General features: G+C 39.0%; 1 protein-coding gene across 2 annotated transcripts in view; it reads left to right on the forward strand.

Annotated features, from left to right (window-relative positions):
* Positions 1–16287, forward strand: part of PIH1D2 (PIH1 domain containing 2) — a 115132-nt gene that overhangs the window by 66286 nt on the left and 32559 nt on the right. For both annotated transcript variants that reach the window (XM_069224978.1, XM_069224980.1), the window contains exon 4: positions 14929–15174. In XM_069224978.1, coding sequence (XP_069081079.1) covers positions 14929–15174 — 246 coding nt within the window. The remainder of the gene's footprint in view (positions 1–14928; positions 15175–16287) is intronic.

The raw sequence follows: 16287 nt of genomic DNA on the forward strand, positions 1-16287 counted from the left end.
AAGATAGTGCTGATACCTAGAGAGTGGTTTGAAAGTAAACTGTCAGGAAAGGTTAAATTGTTTAAGCCTGATATATGTCCAAAGAGCCCATCAATGTTCTAGAATATTTCAATGGAACCATACAATTTAAGGAAATGTACGTGTTCATGACAGGTGATTCTCTGATTAGTTGGTTTAAGATTTAAGGATATATCGAGCCTCAAATGAAAATCCAGCAGTAGGCAGTGCAACAGGTTACAACAGTAGAAAAGATAGATTTCACATGAACAGGCCACAATATGAACAAGAGTTTCCTGAAGTATTCCAAGATAAACCGGCTGTCTAAAGAAGTATGAACACAAATTCAAAATGAAGAAAAGGGCTATACCAGATGTGGGCAGAGTGAGACGTGTACCTTTGATTGGTAAGGAAAAAATTAGGAATGAATTGGAAACATTTAAAGAGAATGGGATAATTGAGGAGGTGGAAGCCACTGATTGGCTTTCCCCGGTGGTAATGGCAAGAAAGGCAAACAGTGATATTAGACTTTGCGTAGATTTGAGAGAGCTGAATAATAACATTATAGTTCACCATTATCCTTTACCAAATATAAATGAGATGCTAACGATGTTAGAGGGGGAAGGTATTTTTCGTCTCTTGATTTAACCTCTGCTTACCACCATGTAAAACTACATTAGGCTGCTGCCGTTTTTCAGCGGGCAATGGAAAGGGTACTAAAAGCAGTGCGAGGCATTAAAATATACCAAGATGATATATTTGTCTGTGGAGCGAATGAAGAAGAACACAATGAACGTGTGAGACAAGTACTTCAGAAATTAAAGGACAGTGGTTTAACTTTGAAATCCGAATTTTTTTGATGTAATCTTGATGAGATCAATTATCTAGGACCTAAAATAACTTCTAAAGGCATCAAACCAAAAAAGGAGGTAGTTGATACCATTGATAACCTCGGTAGTCCGACTTCCAAAAAGGAGGTTATTAAATTCCTTGGTATGGCTACTATAGTACTATGATATATTCATTAGTAATTTTGTAATTTTGAAGCAAGGACTAGAAACATGAGCTGGTTAGTGAAGAAAGGTATTATTTTCAACTGGTGTGAGGCAAGTGAGCATGAATTCAAGTATACAAACCAAAGTTTAATAAAAGCTTCCTGTTTACAAAGCGTTGTGCCGGGACAGAAAACAACTACAATGACAGATGCAAGTGCGAAACATCTTGGAGCAGTATTGCTGCAGAAACAAGATGGTAAAGAGAAAATGAGTTTGTTTGTTTCAAGAGGTCTAAACGGGGCAGTATTGAATTACTCCGTCATGGATAAGGAAGCATTAGCAATCACCATCAACAACACAAGCTTTATTCAGTCACATTTAACCATCAAAGCAAAATAACATCACAGCAAGTAAAATACTAGTGTACATAATAAATACACAGTTAAAAGATTTAAGGAAAAAAGACAACAATCATAAAGAAATAAAAAGATTGGTTAAAAAAACAAAAATACATGTATTCCTTGACATGCTGCCATTAGGGACTGTCTAACCGCCTTAATAAAAGAGGGAGACTGTCTCTTATCAGCATCCTGGATACAGCTTACAATATCTCATATTGCTTTTTACCATCAGCCGGGGGACAATCATGACAGTCATAAGATTTGTATATATAGTGAATGAATAAATAAATTAAAAACAATAATTGATTGGGAGCAAATCATTTGTTTTTTTTTAAAACAAGTACGTGTGTACCATGTGGCTGCAAGGAACTTGCTGACCGGACATATTAAGAAGGGAGAGCCGTCTCTCATCAGCATCCTTAGAGCAACTTTGCAGTGTCTCAGGCCCTTGTTCCTGCAAACTGGATGAATCCACTTCCACTGTGCAATCCCATAAGCTGGGCAAATAACCGTTATATATACAATATTTTCCGGAGTACAATTGCAACTGGGGCATAGAGCTGTTGTCAAAGCAGGTTGCCAGGTACTAGTAAATGACATCAGTGGTAAACACCCATACCTAAAACTGGTGTTCAAACTTTTGGATAATAGGTCAGAAATCTGATCCAGTAAAGGTTCAAAATGAGGATACCACTTGAAGTCAAGAAATTGTGATGTTGGTCAACCATTTGACGTGCATAACAAGTAATTTTTCCTAACATAGGACCAGTAGGCTGATTTCGGATGTTTCTTCGGGGCCTCTCTAAGTTATAGGGGTGTCTCCAGAAGTCCCCAAGACTCACAATATGGAACCACCTCAAGACATGCTTGAGCCAGGGGATAGAAAGTGCATTTGGTCTACCTAAAATGTCTTGTAAAGATTCCTTATATACAGCTAACTCAGGGGTAGTCCAGATGCGCACCCAGAAGAGTAAAGGTCTTAAGGCTATTACATTAAAAATGCGGGGGAACCCAAGATCCAGAAAAACTGGGATCAATGGAGTGTTACGAGGGCATGCAAGGAGAGTTCTTGTAAAGTTCTTTTCCCCTACAGATAATTTGCTAACATTGGAAAACCCCCAGACCTCGGCACCATAAGACGCCGCAAAAAAATCTTTAGCCTTGGCTAAAAAAAATCTTAATAGCTGGAGAAACAGCTTTCGCAGTGGTTGATTTATAAAAAAGCAGGATATCCCCAGATCTGTGCTGAAGAAGTGCAGTACTCTTATCAATCTGGGCCTACCATTGCATATTGTTAGTAATTCTTACCCCCAAATAATCAATAGAACATACCCTACTTAAGGGAACCTCATTGAGTGAAATAGTACATCTTTTGGTGGGGCCCCTACTGAAGATCATACATTTGGTTTTGCTGGAATTAAGCTCCAATCCATGGTCTGCACAGAAAGCACTGAACCTATCCACCAGAACCTGGAGGCCCATAGGGGTTTTGGAGATCAAAAGTGAATCATCAGCAAATAATAGGATCAGAATGTTTTGATCATTCAAAGAAGGGGCGTCATTTTGACAGGCAGACACAACTTGCACCACTTCATTAATGAACAAGGAAAAAAGAGTAGGAGCAAGGACACAACCCTGGCGCACCCCCGCCTAATATCTGTTCAATCGGTAAGTTCACCCTGATTGCCCCATCTCACTCGTGCATAGGTGTTCTTCTGCATCCTTTGAATATGATGTACTAAGTTCTCCTGGGTACCAATTTTATACAAGACTTCCCATAAGCAATCTTTTGGGCAAATGAAAAGTTAAGAAAATTTGTTTGGGAAAATATATTTCAGTTAAAAACTGATCATAAGACAGAGATTCTTTGAGAGGAAGGGATTAGATGCTGTGTCAGGGAGGATTAGACGTTGGGTGGTTGCTTTACAAGAGTTTCAGTTTGATACATTGTATATTCCTGGAATGGAAAACACTTTAGCTTATTGTTGTTCACGTCTAGTGGATAAAGATAATGTTTCTGTGCAAGAGAAGATTAGAAATGATCAAAGAATGAATTTGAAAAGAAGACGAGTGGATGGATGAGCTAAAGAATAATGAAGTCATGCAGGAAATAATTTGTAAAATCAAGAATGGTTGGAGAGGAAATTAGAAGAATCATGAGCAAATATGCAGGTTTTGCAGAGCCAAGGATGAATTGTCTGTACAGGCAGAAGTACTATTGAGAGGAACTAGATTAGAAAATGTAATATTGTTGGCCCCTGAACGTCATCCAGGAATATCAAAAACAAAGGAGAGACTCAGACTAATGTATCAGTGGCCGGGTATGGATGTTCAAGTTGAGAGATGTGTAAGAGAATGTATAGAATGTATCAATGCAGATAAAACACTTCACATGCAGAGTTCAGTCTATGAAGTTGAGAGACATTCCGAAAGAACCCTGGCATGAAGTAGCTATGGACATTTTGTGTCCGATAAGATATAGTAGTACAGATAAATATGTATTTGTGCTGATTAACATGTATTCAAGGTGGCCTGAGGTGGGAATTATCATTTCTTTGGAAACACAAGAAGTGAAGAAATTTCTAGATCAGGTGTTTAAAAGAGAGGGTTTCCCCACCTCTGTCTTAATGGACAATGGAGTTTTAATGGTGTCACATGAGATGGAGACATATCTGAGAGACAGAGGTATCAGACACAAGAAATCAGCCTTGCATCATCCCGAAACGAATGGCATGGTAGAGAGACTGAACAGGGTGTTGAAAGAGACTATACAAAGAGCAATAGCAAACAATGAGTGTTTGTTATGTAAGATAAAGAATTATAGATTAACGCATCACACTACGACAGGTATTTCAAGTTTTTAACTGTTTAAGAAAATGAAACCCAACACATTGATATGTCCTTCGTCGGTGAATGTCAAATCAAGGCAGCGTTTTAATTTAGAATGGAATGAGAAAGTAAAATATGGAAGGGAGCAGATGAAAATGTCAGAAAGGAAATTCTTGTTTGATAATCGCAAAGAAGTCAGAAAATGAAGATTCTAGTTGGTGGTATAGTCAGGATTAAGAATCCTAGTGTGGGCTTCTTTAAGTTTCAGTCAAAATTCTCTGCTCCTCAGAGAGTGATTAAAGTATTTGAGAGTGCCATAAGGATTGAAGGTCACAAAATATGGAATTTGGGTAGAGTAGTGCAGGCGTCTTCTGGATTGGCTATATCCACAGAATGGAAAGAGGTTGGAGCTAAGAGAAAATTGAAAAAAATGAAAATAAGAAAGAAGATAAAGAGTTAAGGAGAAGCTTGAGAGTTTGCAAGAAAGCTAAATTATTAAGACGTTATGTCTAAAAAAACAAATCAATAGAGAAGCAAGAGCTTATAGGGGTGGTTACAAGTTTTATTATTAATGTAATAATATTGAAACATGTTTTGTGTTACAGATGTTATGACATGCATAGTGTTTCTGTTGGGCTAAGAAGAGGAAGATGTGTGGTAATCTGGCTTGGAATGTGACACAGCAAGTATTCCAATGGGTATCATAGAGCTTTTGAATATTCATTTGAGAAGGAAAAACATTTTGGAGCAGAAGCAAGTGTGGTAGATGTGGTGTGTGTATATATAGCTGCTTAAAATAAATAATGAAAGAAAAAAACATCTACGGTATCCTACTTAATTTCACCGGCATTGTGTGAACCACTGTTCTGTGCCCCGGTAGGTCAAGCAGGCTCCATGCTCTTTACAGCAGAAGGCCTACAGGCATGGCCCCTGGCGGGAACCTCCGGGCAACACAGCAGGCCCTGTTACGGGTCACTGGGCCTCACACTGCTGGTTGGCCCAGGCCTGATTCTCCATGATGATCATATTTTCTTATGTGATACGCTTTAATGTGGACGTGTCCCTCTCCCCAATATAGTTCGATTACTTTACTTACGAGCAACAGTTATTTTATGAGGCCAATTCTTAAGTCCATTCAGAGTTACCAAGACAATATTGTAATTGGTAGCTGGGATTTGTCCTCTTCCTGTAATTTCCATTTATTGCATTAACTTCATAAATCAGTACTATATAATTAAAAGAAAAGACAATTGGCACTGGCCGGGGCTGAGATACCTTTCAGAGATTAGATCTAATACACACTAGGTAAAATGTATGGAGAATGTGTTAATGATCCTAAGGTACCCTCCCTGTTCCTTAAATCCTTACTTTTTAGTGGCTCTGTTTCATCACTCCGGGACTTCCAGCAGTGTGACAGCCCTTTGTGAGCTCTGTAGTTCCAGTTGCTAGCCTGATTAGGTGGAGTACTAGTTCAAAGATGTATTAGTTAATTCCCTCATCAGTTTCTCTCCTTAAAAGAAGCTTTAGAGCCAAATAAGATGACACGCACCACTGGCAGGAAAACCAATTAAGAAATAAATATTTCTGTTGCATGAAAACCAGTATTGGAACACACTGAAGACAGACGAATTACAGTGCATTTTTCTAACATTGAAATGAATATGGCATGTAAAGGAAATGTGTTATTGTATACTATTTTGCCCAAAAAATAAAATTAATTGACTTGTAACACATATTCAATGCTGGTAGGAAATACAACTTTTTCAAGTTCTTGAATACATATGGCAACTGAAATAAACTTTTATTAATTGACTTCAGGTGCTGCTTTTCCCTTCAGCCTTGTCTGCTTCAGGTAATGCTCTCTATTGAAAGTGTTAGAAAGGCACCCTAAGGAATTTTTCTTATGCCTGTTTAGTAACAAACATACAATTCCTATTTATTAAGTGAAAGGCTGGTTATACTGCCAGAATTGCATGTGGCCTGGAAATTCAAACCTATTTTTTCTTCTTTACTGTGTGTGCCCTAAGCAGCAGTAGTAGTGTCTCTCAGCTGAACTGGGCACTGAACTGAAAAGGGCTTCCAAGCAGTATACCTGTATACCTGGGTGCTGCAAACATACACCTGCATAATGATTACTACCCATTTGTTTTACTGCTATGTAACATTACTTCTAACTTTTTGCTGTTAGGAGTATTTTCCTGATGTTTTCAGGACTAAAACAGTCGGTTGTGCTGCCTGTCTATAGCCATAGTCCTGACTTTCACATAGACATGTGAGGAATGGAAGTTTTTTTAATTTGCCAAAATGAAAACAAAGAGATTGTTCTTTTGAAGTCAAATATTCCTCTTGTCACCTAGTGTGGAACTCAGGCTTTTAGAGGATTAATATGCCTCATATAAATTGAGGAATACATTTACTTGTGATATTTAAGTATGAATAAGTTCCGGAACTTCCATAAATTCTAAATCCATAGGAGAGCCATTTAGTATAAATGTGTATTCCAATCTTTGAAACAAGTACATTTATTTAAGTGTTTGTTGATTTAATATTGTAGGCTTAATAATATAGTCCAAATTTGGGTGAATTTCATGTGTACCTTCCTGGGAACTGGGTTGTTCTGTATGTTCTAGTTGATCGCATCTGCATGAACATGCAAATACGTTCTGAGCAACAGAGTAACTCTGTTTGCTTTTAATCATATGTGGGCATACTTCACATTTAATTTCCCAGGTACGGAGTACTTAATGTTCCTTGTCGAGCGCTTTTGGATGGACCACACAAATGTATTCTTTGAAAATGTGTAACTCTTTAGAACAATTTAAAATTAAACTAGTTATGCCTCAAATATAATTTTATGCAAACAGAGTAATTCACATTGGCCCTGCTGTCCTTAGGTTAGTTTGCAAACCAGGCTGTCTATTTTTTTTTTTTTTTTTGCTCAAAATAATTTTTGCAACCTCGCCTTCCTTTTTTTTAAAAACTGATGTATTACTCAGTTGCAGTGCAAACTGCACATTTGTGGTTCATCACAAAAGCTCTTGCCTCATTGTTATTCATTAGACATGAGTCTGTGATTCTCTATGAATAGGCGTGTAATAAGGGATGAAGGCCTCTAAGTTACAGCAAACCTTCATCCATGAATTTGAATTTGTGATGCTTTTTTTAATTAGTTTTTTAAAACAGCCCTTGCCTGGTATAGGAGCAGAGGCTTCTTTCAAGAATAAATATCAGCATTACGTGTTGCGTGATTGGCTTTGACATCAATGGGCAAGAGTCGCTGGACCACTGTCTGCTCTCTCCAGTGCAGACAGCTGCCATTCAAAGGTGGAAGTTGTCCCTTGGTACATCTTCTATTTTCTAAATGTGTTGCAATCCTCTTTTACCTATCAGGAACAGGTCAGTGGCTCGCAACTGCAAATCCAGTTGGAAATAGTTGGACTTGACCCCCCCTTAAACCGTTACTCCCAAACATTTTGCCTTCATGCCCCCCCCCCCTGTTTTCTGAATTAATTTTTGTTGCCATTTAGGACTCTAACACTGGTAGCAGTGCTAAAGTGCACTACATGCTTGTGCTTTCTCAGTAAAACATGGTAAAATTGTCCTACACCAGATCAGCAAGTTTATTTTAGTTTCAAGTCCCTAGTATATAGTACTACCTATAACCCATGGCCTTTAAAATACATGCCACTAGTGGGCTTGCAGCACTAATCTTGCCACCCACTAAGGTAGCCCCTTTAAAACATGTATCAGGCCCACCATTGCAGCCTATAGTGCAGTGATAAACTGCTAATTCAGATTGGCAAAATAAATATTTCACCAGGCCAAAACCTTCTTTTTTGATGCTTATGATACCCCTAAAGTAGGCCCTAACAACACATATGGAAGGGTGAGTTGTATTTTAAAAGTTGAACATGTGTTTTTAAGTTTTCCATGTCATGATGAAAAATTGCTAAATTAGTTTTGTGCAGCTGTAGGGCCTATCACTCCCATTAGATTTAATAAGTACTATCTTTTAATGGGAAAAGATGGGGATGTCAAGTTTGGAACAAATTAATTATAACTTAAAATTATCTCGAAAGGTAAAGTCGGATTTTAATGCACAGTCCTAAAAATGACACTTTTAGAAAGTTGACATTCCCTTGATCCAACAATTTGGTGCGTGCTGCCAGTGTCCAGGATCACATGACCGTAAATAACCTAGCCTTTTGGCTTTGTGTATTCCTACTAGATACTGAGACAAAGGGGGACTAACTGTTAGCAGGATGGGCCATCCTACTAGGATTGCTGGGGACGGAGCATTGTCATGCCACACTTACACTTCAGAATGCCTCCAGCACACATGCAAAGGAACTTGACACTAGCCCTTTGTCACCACACACTTTTTTGAATCTTGGCAGTGGAAGGGAAGAACTTTCTACTGCCAGATTGAAGATCCCATGGGGCATTAGTCCACTTCAAAGGCGTATGCCAGGCATAAATATTGGACTAAAATACAAAAAAGGGGTAGGGGGTCAAAAAAGGTTCAGCATGCAAGCCCCCAAACATGCAATGAAAGTAGAAGAAGTATGCAGTTCCTAAATAGAATAAAAATATATAGGTCAGGAGTAACTTGAGACACAGGATCTGATTGCTCAGGAGCAAGAGCCCTCACGCACCCAAATGGGTGTCATGCTTCATTATCTGGCTGCTCCTTGTTGGGCCGGCGTCGCAATGCCTGGGGGGGTAGGGGCTCTTTGACTGAGTACTTTTGTATATTGACGATATGAAGAGTGAGGTGTAATGTACAGCGTGAATATGTGAGTAGACAGGTATGAGGTGAGGTTAAAAATAACTAAGGGAAACCCTAATCCTTTAATATGGAGTTGCCCTTGTTATGGTTAAAAAATATATAATTGGCCAGAAATGGATGCAGTGGTCCAAAGTGGCTCGAAAGGTGATATGTTAAAAGAAGGTCAACATTTTTCCCACCTGATTAATGTAAAAACTGATCACAGCAATTCATCAACACCAGAATCTTAATCTACTCCTGATTTGGGTCACCGAAAAGTGCAAAACTTAATATTAGTACCCAAAGGCTTTCACACTAAGTATATGGTATACCATAAGGATTAAAAACCAACCATGTAAGGAAGAGTATTATACCTCAATGTGTGGCAGGGAAGACTCTCATTGGTGTTAAAATAATGGTGACCAGGAGCGCACGACGTCCAAGACCACCTACCCTGTCCTCTGCCACCACGGAAGGGTTGGTCTTGTGCCTAGTGTGCTTCTGATCACACATGTTTAGGCATCAACTTGAGGAGAGTGGGGTGTTTATTACATGTCTTCTATCCATTGTATTTTTGTATAGGTCGCAAAGTGACAATGTTACATACTATTTACCGTCACAGTTTCTGTGATTTGTTTCTTTTTTGTTTTTATTACTGGCTATGTAACCTAAAGATATTCCTGTGTGCTTGCTCTGTGTTCCATACAAATTGCAGCTGCTTGATCCTACACATATTATTGAAAACATCCTTTTTCCTTGTGAATTTGTTTCTTTCCTTATTAAGCCTTATTTTCACAAACTTTAAAATATGTTTCCTAGTAACAGATGAACCTTCAACACTTCCTGTGATCTGGATCAATGAGGGTTTTTCTGATAAGACTATTCTCTTGCATCTGGGTTAATCCAAAAACAGCCTTGCACTACTAATACACTCCATCAGTATTTATCTTGTTGGGAAATATAACGTAAATTTACTGTAATGGAAGGATGTATACCCCCACTCATCTGGCTATACCAAGATTTGCAAAAACAAGCCCCTTTTGCCATCTTCCTACCCTCATGCACACCTCTCCCTTTTTGTTACCAATCAACTCTATTAAAATTCTCCAGTCTGTAGTGGTGTAGCAACATGTATGGATTTGTTGTAGTCTTATTTGGTTCTCAGAAAGTGATAGGCATTCTTTTGTCTATTAAGTAAGCGCTGATACAGCAACAAATCCTCACTTAGTAAAGCGTGCGGCTGAAATAAAATTAAATAGCTTTCTCCTTTACAAAACATCCATAGAAAGGTTTGCATATCTTTTTAATGCACTGGTTCTAGTGAATCACTTATATGTTATTGCTCTGAACTAAAGAAAAGAATCCTGTGATGGATGAACATCGTGCCCTAGCTCATGTGGTGGTGTTTTGTACTTAGATATTTTCAGTTTTCATCATAATTTAGTGCTAGGCTTATCATCTTAGTAGTGTAATATTCTGCACTGCCTTATTTGCTCCACCCAACAGGGAAATCCAGTAAAACATATGACCGAACATATTGCAAGTATCCAAGGCAACCCAGATATGACTATAGAATCCTGTCTCATATTATCCAGTATCCAAGGATACCGTACACAAACATCACACTCAACAGACTAGTAAAGACACCTGTCAACCACCCAGTACAGTCTAGGTGTTCCTTACAGTGCTGAACTGGTTAAAGAATAAGTGCTATGGCCACCAGACACTCCCTGCCTCTTTAGCTTACTCTTGCAGATTCTTTTCTATCCCTGCTTTTGCCTTTAGTCATCGTATTTGCAGTCAATTTCCTCCTTTTTATGTTTTTCTCTCTTTTTCTCTGGATCAAAGTCATTTGAGGAAATATAAGTGCTGGTCCTCACAAATGGGCCCCACCTGTAACCACTGGCTCAAATTAATCATTGGTTCCATATAACTAACTCATGGTTTCCAAGATGTCTTAGATAGTACATGATACACATATGCCATATTGGTAAATATATCCATGTTCACTGCAGAGCTTTTCACCAGGATGTATCTCACACAGTCGTCTACCAGAAAACATTAAACAGAGCTTATAACATGCATCCAAAACAGCCTAGATATGTCAAATTATGGGCAATCACTCTACCAAGAGTACTTGTCAACAAGAAAACAGTACATACTCTTCTTCCTCCACCTAGCCATAATCGTGTCTGCTGACTTAGAAGATGTGTTAATGGTGGCAAAATACTCTAGCTTCAGCCATTAAACTCCAAACCCAAAATGATATGTGAGCAAATCAATAAATAAAGCCTGGCTTTGTAATTGACAGCAGGACAGAACACAATCAACAGCATATTGTAACAAGCAGAATCAGACCCTGGCCTGTGATGGAATCCGCAGAATTATGTAAAAAGTAGGCTGTCGAAAGTGTCAGAAGGCCATACCAATGCCAGAAAATGTTGTTCAACTTTCACTAACCTAACGTAACACAAAATTGCAATTATTGTGAATGAATAAAACACTCAATAAATTAACATAGTAGTAATAATAATACAAAATAATTTTGTTTACCTTTCAAAAATGATTGCCTCTCAAAACTTGATCCAAAGCTATTGAGTAGAGAGTGCTTGCTCACCCAAATTTTCTTCATTGAGAATAACTCAAAACTATGGGTTATCTTTCTGTATTAGAGTTCCTGCTGCACTCCCCTTTTGACCTGTACAGCTACCCTTAAGCATATACTAAGTAGAATTTATAAACTTCTTAAGGGACAGCCACGTTTCCTCAGTTATGCTATGTTGATTTGTATAGTGGACTAATCACCTATGAGGGTAACCAGACGCTTGGCAGGTGTGTGTTCCCCAAGATACTTATACGAAAAGCCAACTTCAACTTGTTGTGAAAATCAAGAAGTGATTAGGAGGCTGTGATATTTGGTTGAGAGAGATCGTTCATGTCTTGGGTGCGATGTAGGAGAATGAGTGACCTCCAGATTTTATTTTGTGGATGTGGGATTGTGTGTGCGCCAAGGGGAGTGAGGCAGACCACAGATGTCTGGTGGGTTAGTGAAAGTGCATGCAACTGTTCAGGTATCCTTATCCTGTATTGTGCAGGGCTTTGTATGTGTGAGTGAGAAGTTTGAATTGGCTGCACTTGTGAATGGGGAGCCAATGAAGTTTCCTGACATGCAGTATGATCTGGGTGAGGCATTGGAGGCGAGTATGAGCTTGCAGCGTTGTGCTGGATGGTCTGGAGTCTGTGTAGAAGTTGCTTGGAGATTATGGTGTAGAGGGTGTTACCATAGTTCAGCTTGCGGGTGATGAGTGCTAGTGTGACGGTCCTTCTCATGTTCTGAGGCAAACATTTGAAGATCTTTCACAGAATGCGTAGGATGTGGAAGCAGAAGGTGCACACTGCATTGACTTGAGCTGTAATGTTAAGCATGTTCTCTGGGATGATCCCTAGACTTCTTGCATGGTCCTAGCTCTGGTGGCCACCGGCTGAGATATCCTTCAAAAATATATGCATTTTTACATAAAACCCCACTCACACGAACACCCGCCTGTTGCATTCAGTTTTGCAGTTTATTTTCAAAGTTACAAACATTGGTTACCTCCAAGGTCTTGGGTCCCTTATGATGGCCTGCTTACTGTATCACAAGACACATATCTGCAATGTGTCCTAACCACATTTTCTGATATAACTCCTCCATCTGCTACCCACAATATCTCCATAGTGTTTGGATATACAATGTATATAAAAGGGGTGATCCACAAACATCCTTTGATTGCCTCCTGCTTGAAATTGATAACATGCAAAGTCCATACTTCCATAGACTGGCATCATGCCTCAAACCTCCACACTGCCTGTACAAACTTTTCACTCAAATACCCTTAGATTCATAGAATTGTATAAGAATAACTGGGACGTTTTTTCAGCAAGGGACTTTGAGTGACATCAAAAGGACAAAGTGAGCAAAGTTCGGGTGCTCCATAATATAACTCAGAAGAACACTGTGAAAATTGTGCCTGTTATTTACTGTTTAACTAGTTATAATTGTACTGCCTCCAATAAATACCAAGGAATAGATAACTAATAAGGGAACCATACACAACATAGTCTGCCTTCCAGTTTTTTTTTTTTTAAAGGCTTCCTTCTACCCACTCACACCACCCCTGACATGCCCTGCCCTCATTCACCCTTCCACAGTATTGAAAAAGCAATAGTTTGTGTCTGTGTGCGGGCTAATGGCGTTGACAATGTCCTATTGCCATGTTGCACAGCAGTGCAACTGCTATGCAGCTTGGCTAAGAGTTAGAAAACAAAGGCTATGATGTGTCTGGCAACACTGTCAGTGGGAGAGTGCAAGGGAACAAGCAACACGGATGTGATGCGAGGAACAAGCAACAACAGTGATGACAGGAGAAGAGGTAAAAAACAAATTGCATCTCAATTACAGTGCGAGCACCGGAAAGACTGTAGTCAAAGGGAAGCCATCAGTAGAGGTTTCATGATATACGGAAGGCAGAAACAAAAGAAGTGGAAGTGACATTGGCACGCACTGCCCAATTAAGCGGCAGCAAATGAGAGTGACAATGAAGCTCACTAATGGTAAGCAAGGGGCATGCTCCAAACCCCTTCTTGTAAACAATATCTCTCGCCAGTGGGAGCGCTTTTGCTAGCAGTGCATGTGCTATCCCAGCGAGTTCTAAAAATAAATACCTGCCACTCTCCACTACCACCCTCTGAAAATAACTCTGTCCTGTTAAAATTCAAATATAAAAATAAATACCTGGGGCCTGCTACCCACCCCATCAGGCTCTGTGCCTTACAGCCCCTGCCCTACCCAGAGGAGACAACTCTGTGTTGGCATCTGCTCCGTGAAAGGTGCTGATCATCACAGGCTATTTCTTTTGTCTGTGAAGGTCTGCAGAGACCCGCACTGATTGGGGAGACTGCAGTCCATGCAAATGTAGCACCACCTTTGTTCTCCTGAAGAAGGTGGGTGAGACCTTGAACTGCCGTTCTACATCTGCATTCCTCCTCCGTGTTTAGGTCTCTCATTGGTGAGTTAGCACTTTTGATACACACTTTTGTTGGGTCAGAGCAGTCAGTAAGATTATGATTGTTGTTCACAAAAACGCTTCCTGTTGAAGTCATATGTAACACATTCATAAAATATAAAAGTTGTATTTTCTCAGCTGTTTTGATTGAACGTTTGCAACCTAGTTCTAAACTTAATCCTGTACAGTTACACTTGTAAACCATTTTCACCTGAAAGACACCCACGTTTGAGGCTTAGCAGCAATATTGACACTCCAAATTAGAGTCATTCTATTTTGATCTGTTTAGGTAGTTTTGGTTGCAGGGCTTAATCTGTGCCTGTTGTTGCTGGGGAGGGAAACACTCAGGCATTCTGACATTATTTGAGCTAGTGTACATGCTCAATTGGACATTTGTGTTTCCAAATGTAATTCTGTCTTGGTCCATACACATACCAGTCAAAGTGGAGTTTTGATGAAGTGCACATTTAGCCCATACTTTTATAAGTATAGCTTCAGGATCTCATTAGCTCATGGGGATTTGTTGACTCTAAACAAGTCTAGTAGTGTCAGAATTGGTTATGCAAGTAGGCTCTAGTTATGTTTCCTAAAGAATTTCTAAAGAATTTCCACTGCATGAATACTTATTCATTGATTGCCTGTTTTTTTTGTTAAATCTTGTTTAAGTGTTACTTGATGTTGCTTGTCCTTGGCTTTTCCAAACAAAATCAAATGTGTTTGTCATGGCAAATTTTCATGCAAACATCAAAGGCTTTGAAAAATATATTTTATTTTGTCTGGTCTCCTACCATATGTTGCAAGAATGGCATTCAACATTCATCATTACATTTTTGGATTAATTTAAAAACTCATTTCAAACTTTTTGTCAGCAATTCCATGACTTGTTTTCCTAGACATGTACACAGTGTTCGATGTTGCCTACAACCCAGTTGTGCTTAAAATGGCAGATGAAGATGCAACTGAAATGGACCAATTGATACGACTGGCAATGAAGTACATCGAGGAGACCCACAAAGTTCGGCTGTGCCACTCATACCAGATTGCTGACTTCAGACTGAAAGGAAGTTTAAAGAGGATGAGAGAGAACCTGAGAAGTTTCCAGTCACCTTCCACAGATGTCAAAGAAGAAGGGGCCAATGGTACGTGGAGGAGAATATAATCATATTGACATAGTGGCCTCTTACAATCAAAGAGTCTCTTACTATCAAAGAGTATGGAGTGTTGTAAAACCAGAGGGCAGGCATCTAGCTAATAAGGAAGTTAGTGTAACCTCCAAGTCAATTTTTGAAATCCTACCATTACAGACTCACTACTTGATCCTCCTGAGGCTGATAAATTGAGTACCGTTGATTTCAGTACTACCAGCTTCAGTTCTTTACAGTGCTCCATATGGCAACTTTTTTGTTTTTGTTTTTATATTTAGACACTTGGCTTATGACTTTTTGTTTTTACATATTTTATTAGTTCCAAATAAGCGGTAGCGGTATAAAGCATTAGAACAGCATGAATTGTAGGTAAAACCAAGTGGCTTAGGTTATTTTAATCAGCCTTAGCGTGCAGTGTTCGTTGATGCAGATTGTCGCTAGAACTTGTTGACTTTGCTGGACATGGTTATCTGCTGGGTGAAAACTGAAAGTTTACCAAAGAACCAGCAACCTCCATTTTGTGACAGTATAATTATATTTGTGCCATTCTCTAGTGAATCAGAAATGTCACCAATATTAAGTTTCTGGTGGCTCTATGTAAATATTGAAATACAAAATGCCCTCTTGCCAGGGGGCATTACCCACTCTCACGTAAACGTGTCAGAGGAACTTAAATTCTTTAGTATCATATTTTATTTATTACTTGATCAAACTGAAGACATTTATTTGTTCCTAAAAGGAAGTATTTTAACTTTTTTTTATATATGCTAGCATTGTTAAAAGGCACACATATAAGCATGACCGAGTAAAGCTGGAAGTAAACGAGGAGTACTAATGCATTGAATGCATAGTAACACAGGTGTGATTACATGATATAAACAAACTGGATTGAGTAAATGTCATAATTCAACCCCTAAATATATCATGTCTCTATCAGATTTGTATGTTTAAAAATAGGGTGGGAGCACACTGCCTCACATTGCAGCACTCCGTTTGTCCCAATGTATTATTGTAAATGCAGTGCATGATAACACTTACTTTAGTGGCAATCTTTAGTTTTTCACCTTTGGAGCCAGTGCTGTGTATCTCTAGACATGTGTTTCGGGA

The sequence above is a fragment of the Pleurodeles waltl genome, chromosome 3_1 (assembly GCF_031143425.1).
Source record: "Pleurodeles waltl isolate 20211129_DDA chromosome 3_1, aPleWal1.hap1.20221129, whole genome shotgun sequence".
Classification (NCBI taxonomy): Eukaryota; Metazoa; Chordata; class Amphibia; order Caudata; family Salamandridae; genus Pleurodeles; species Pleurodeles waltl.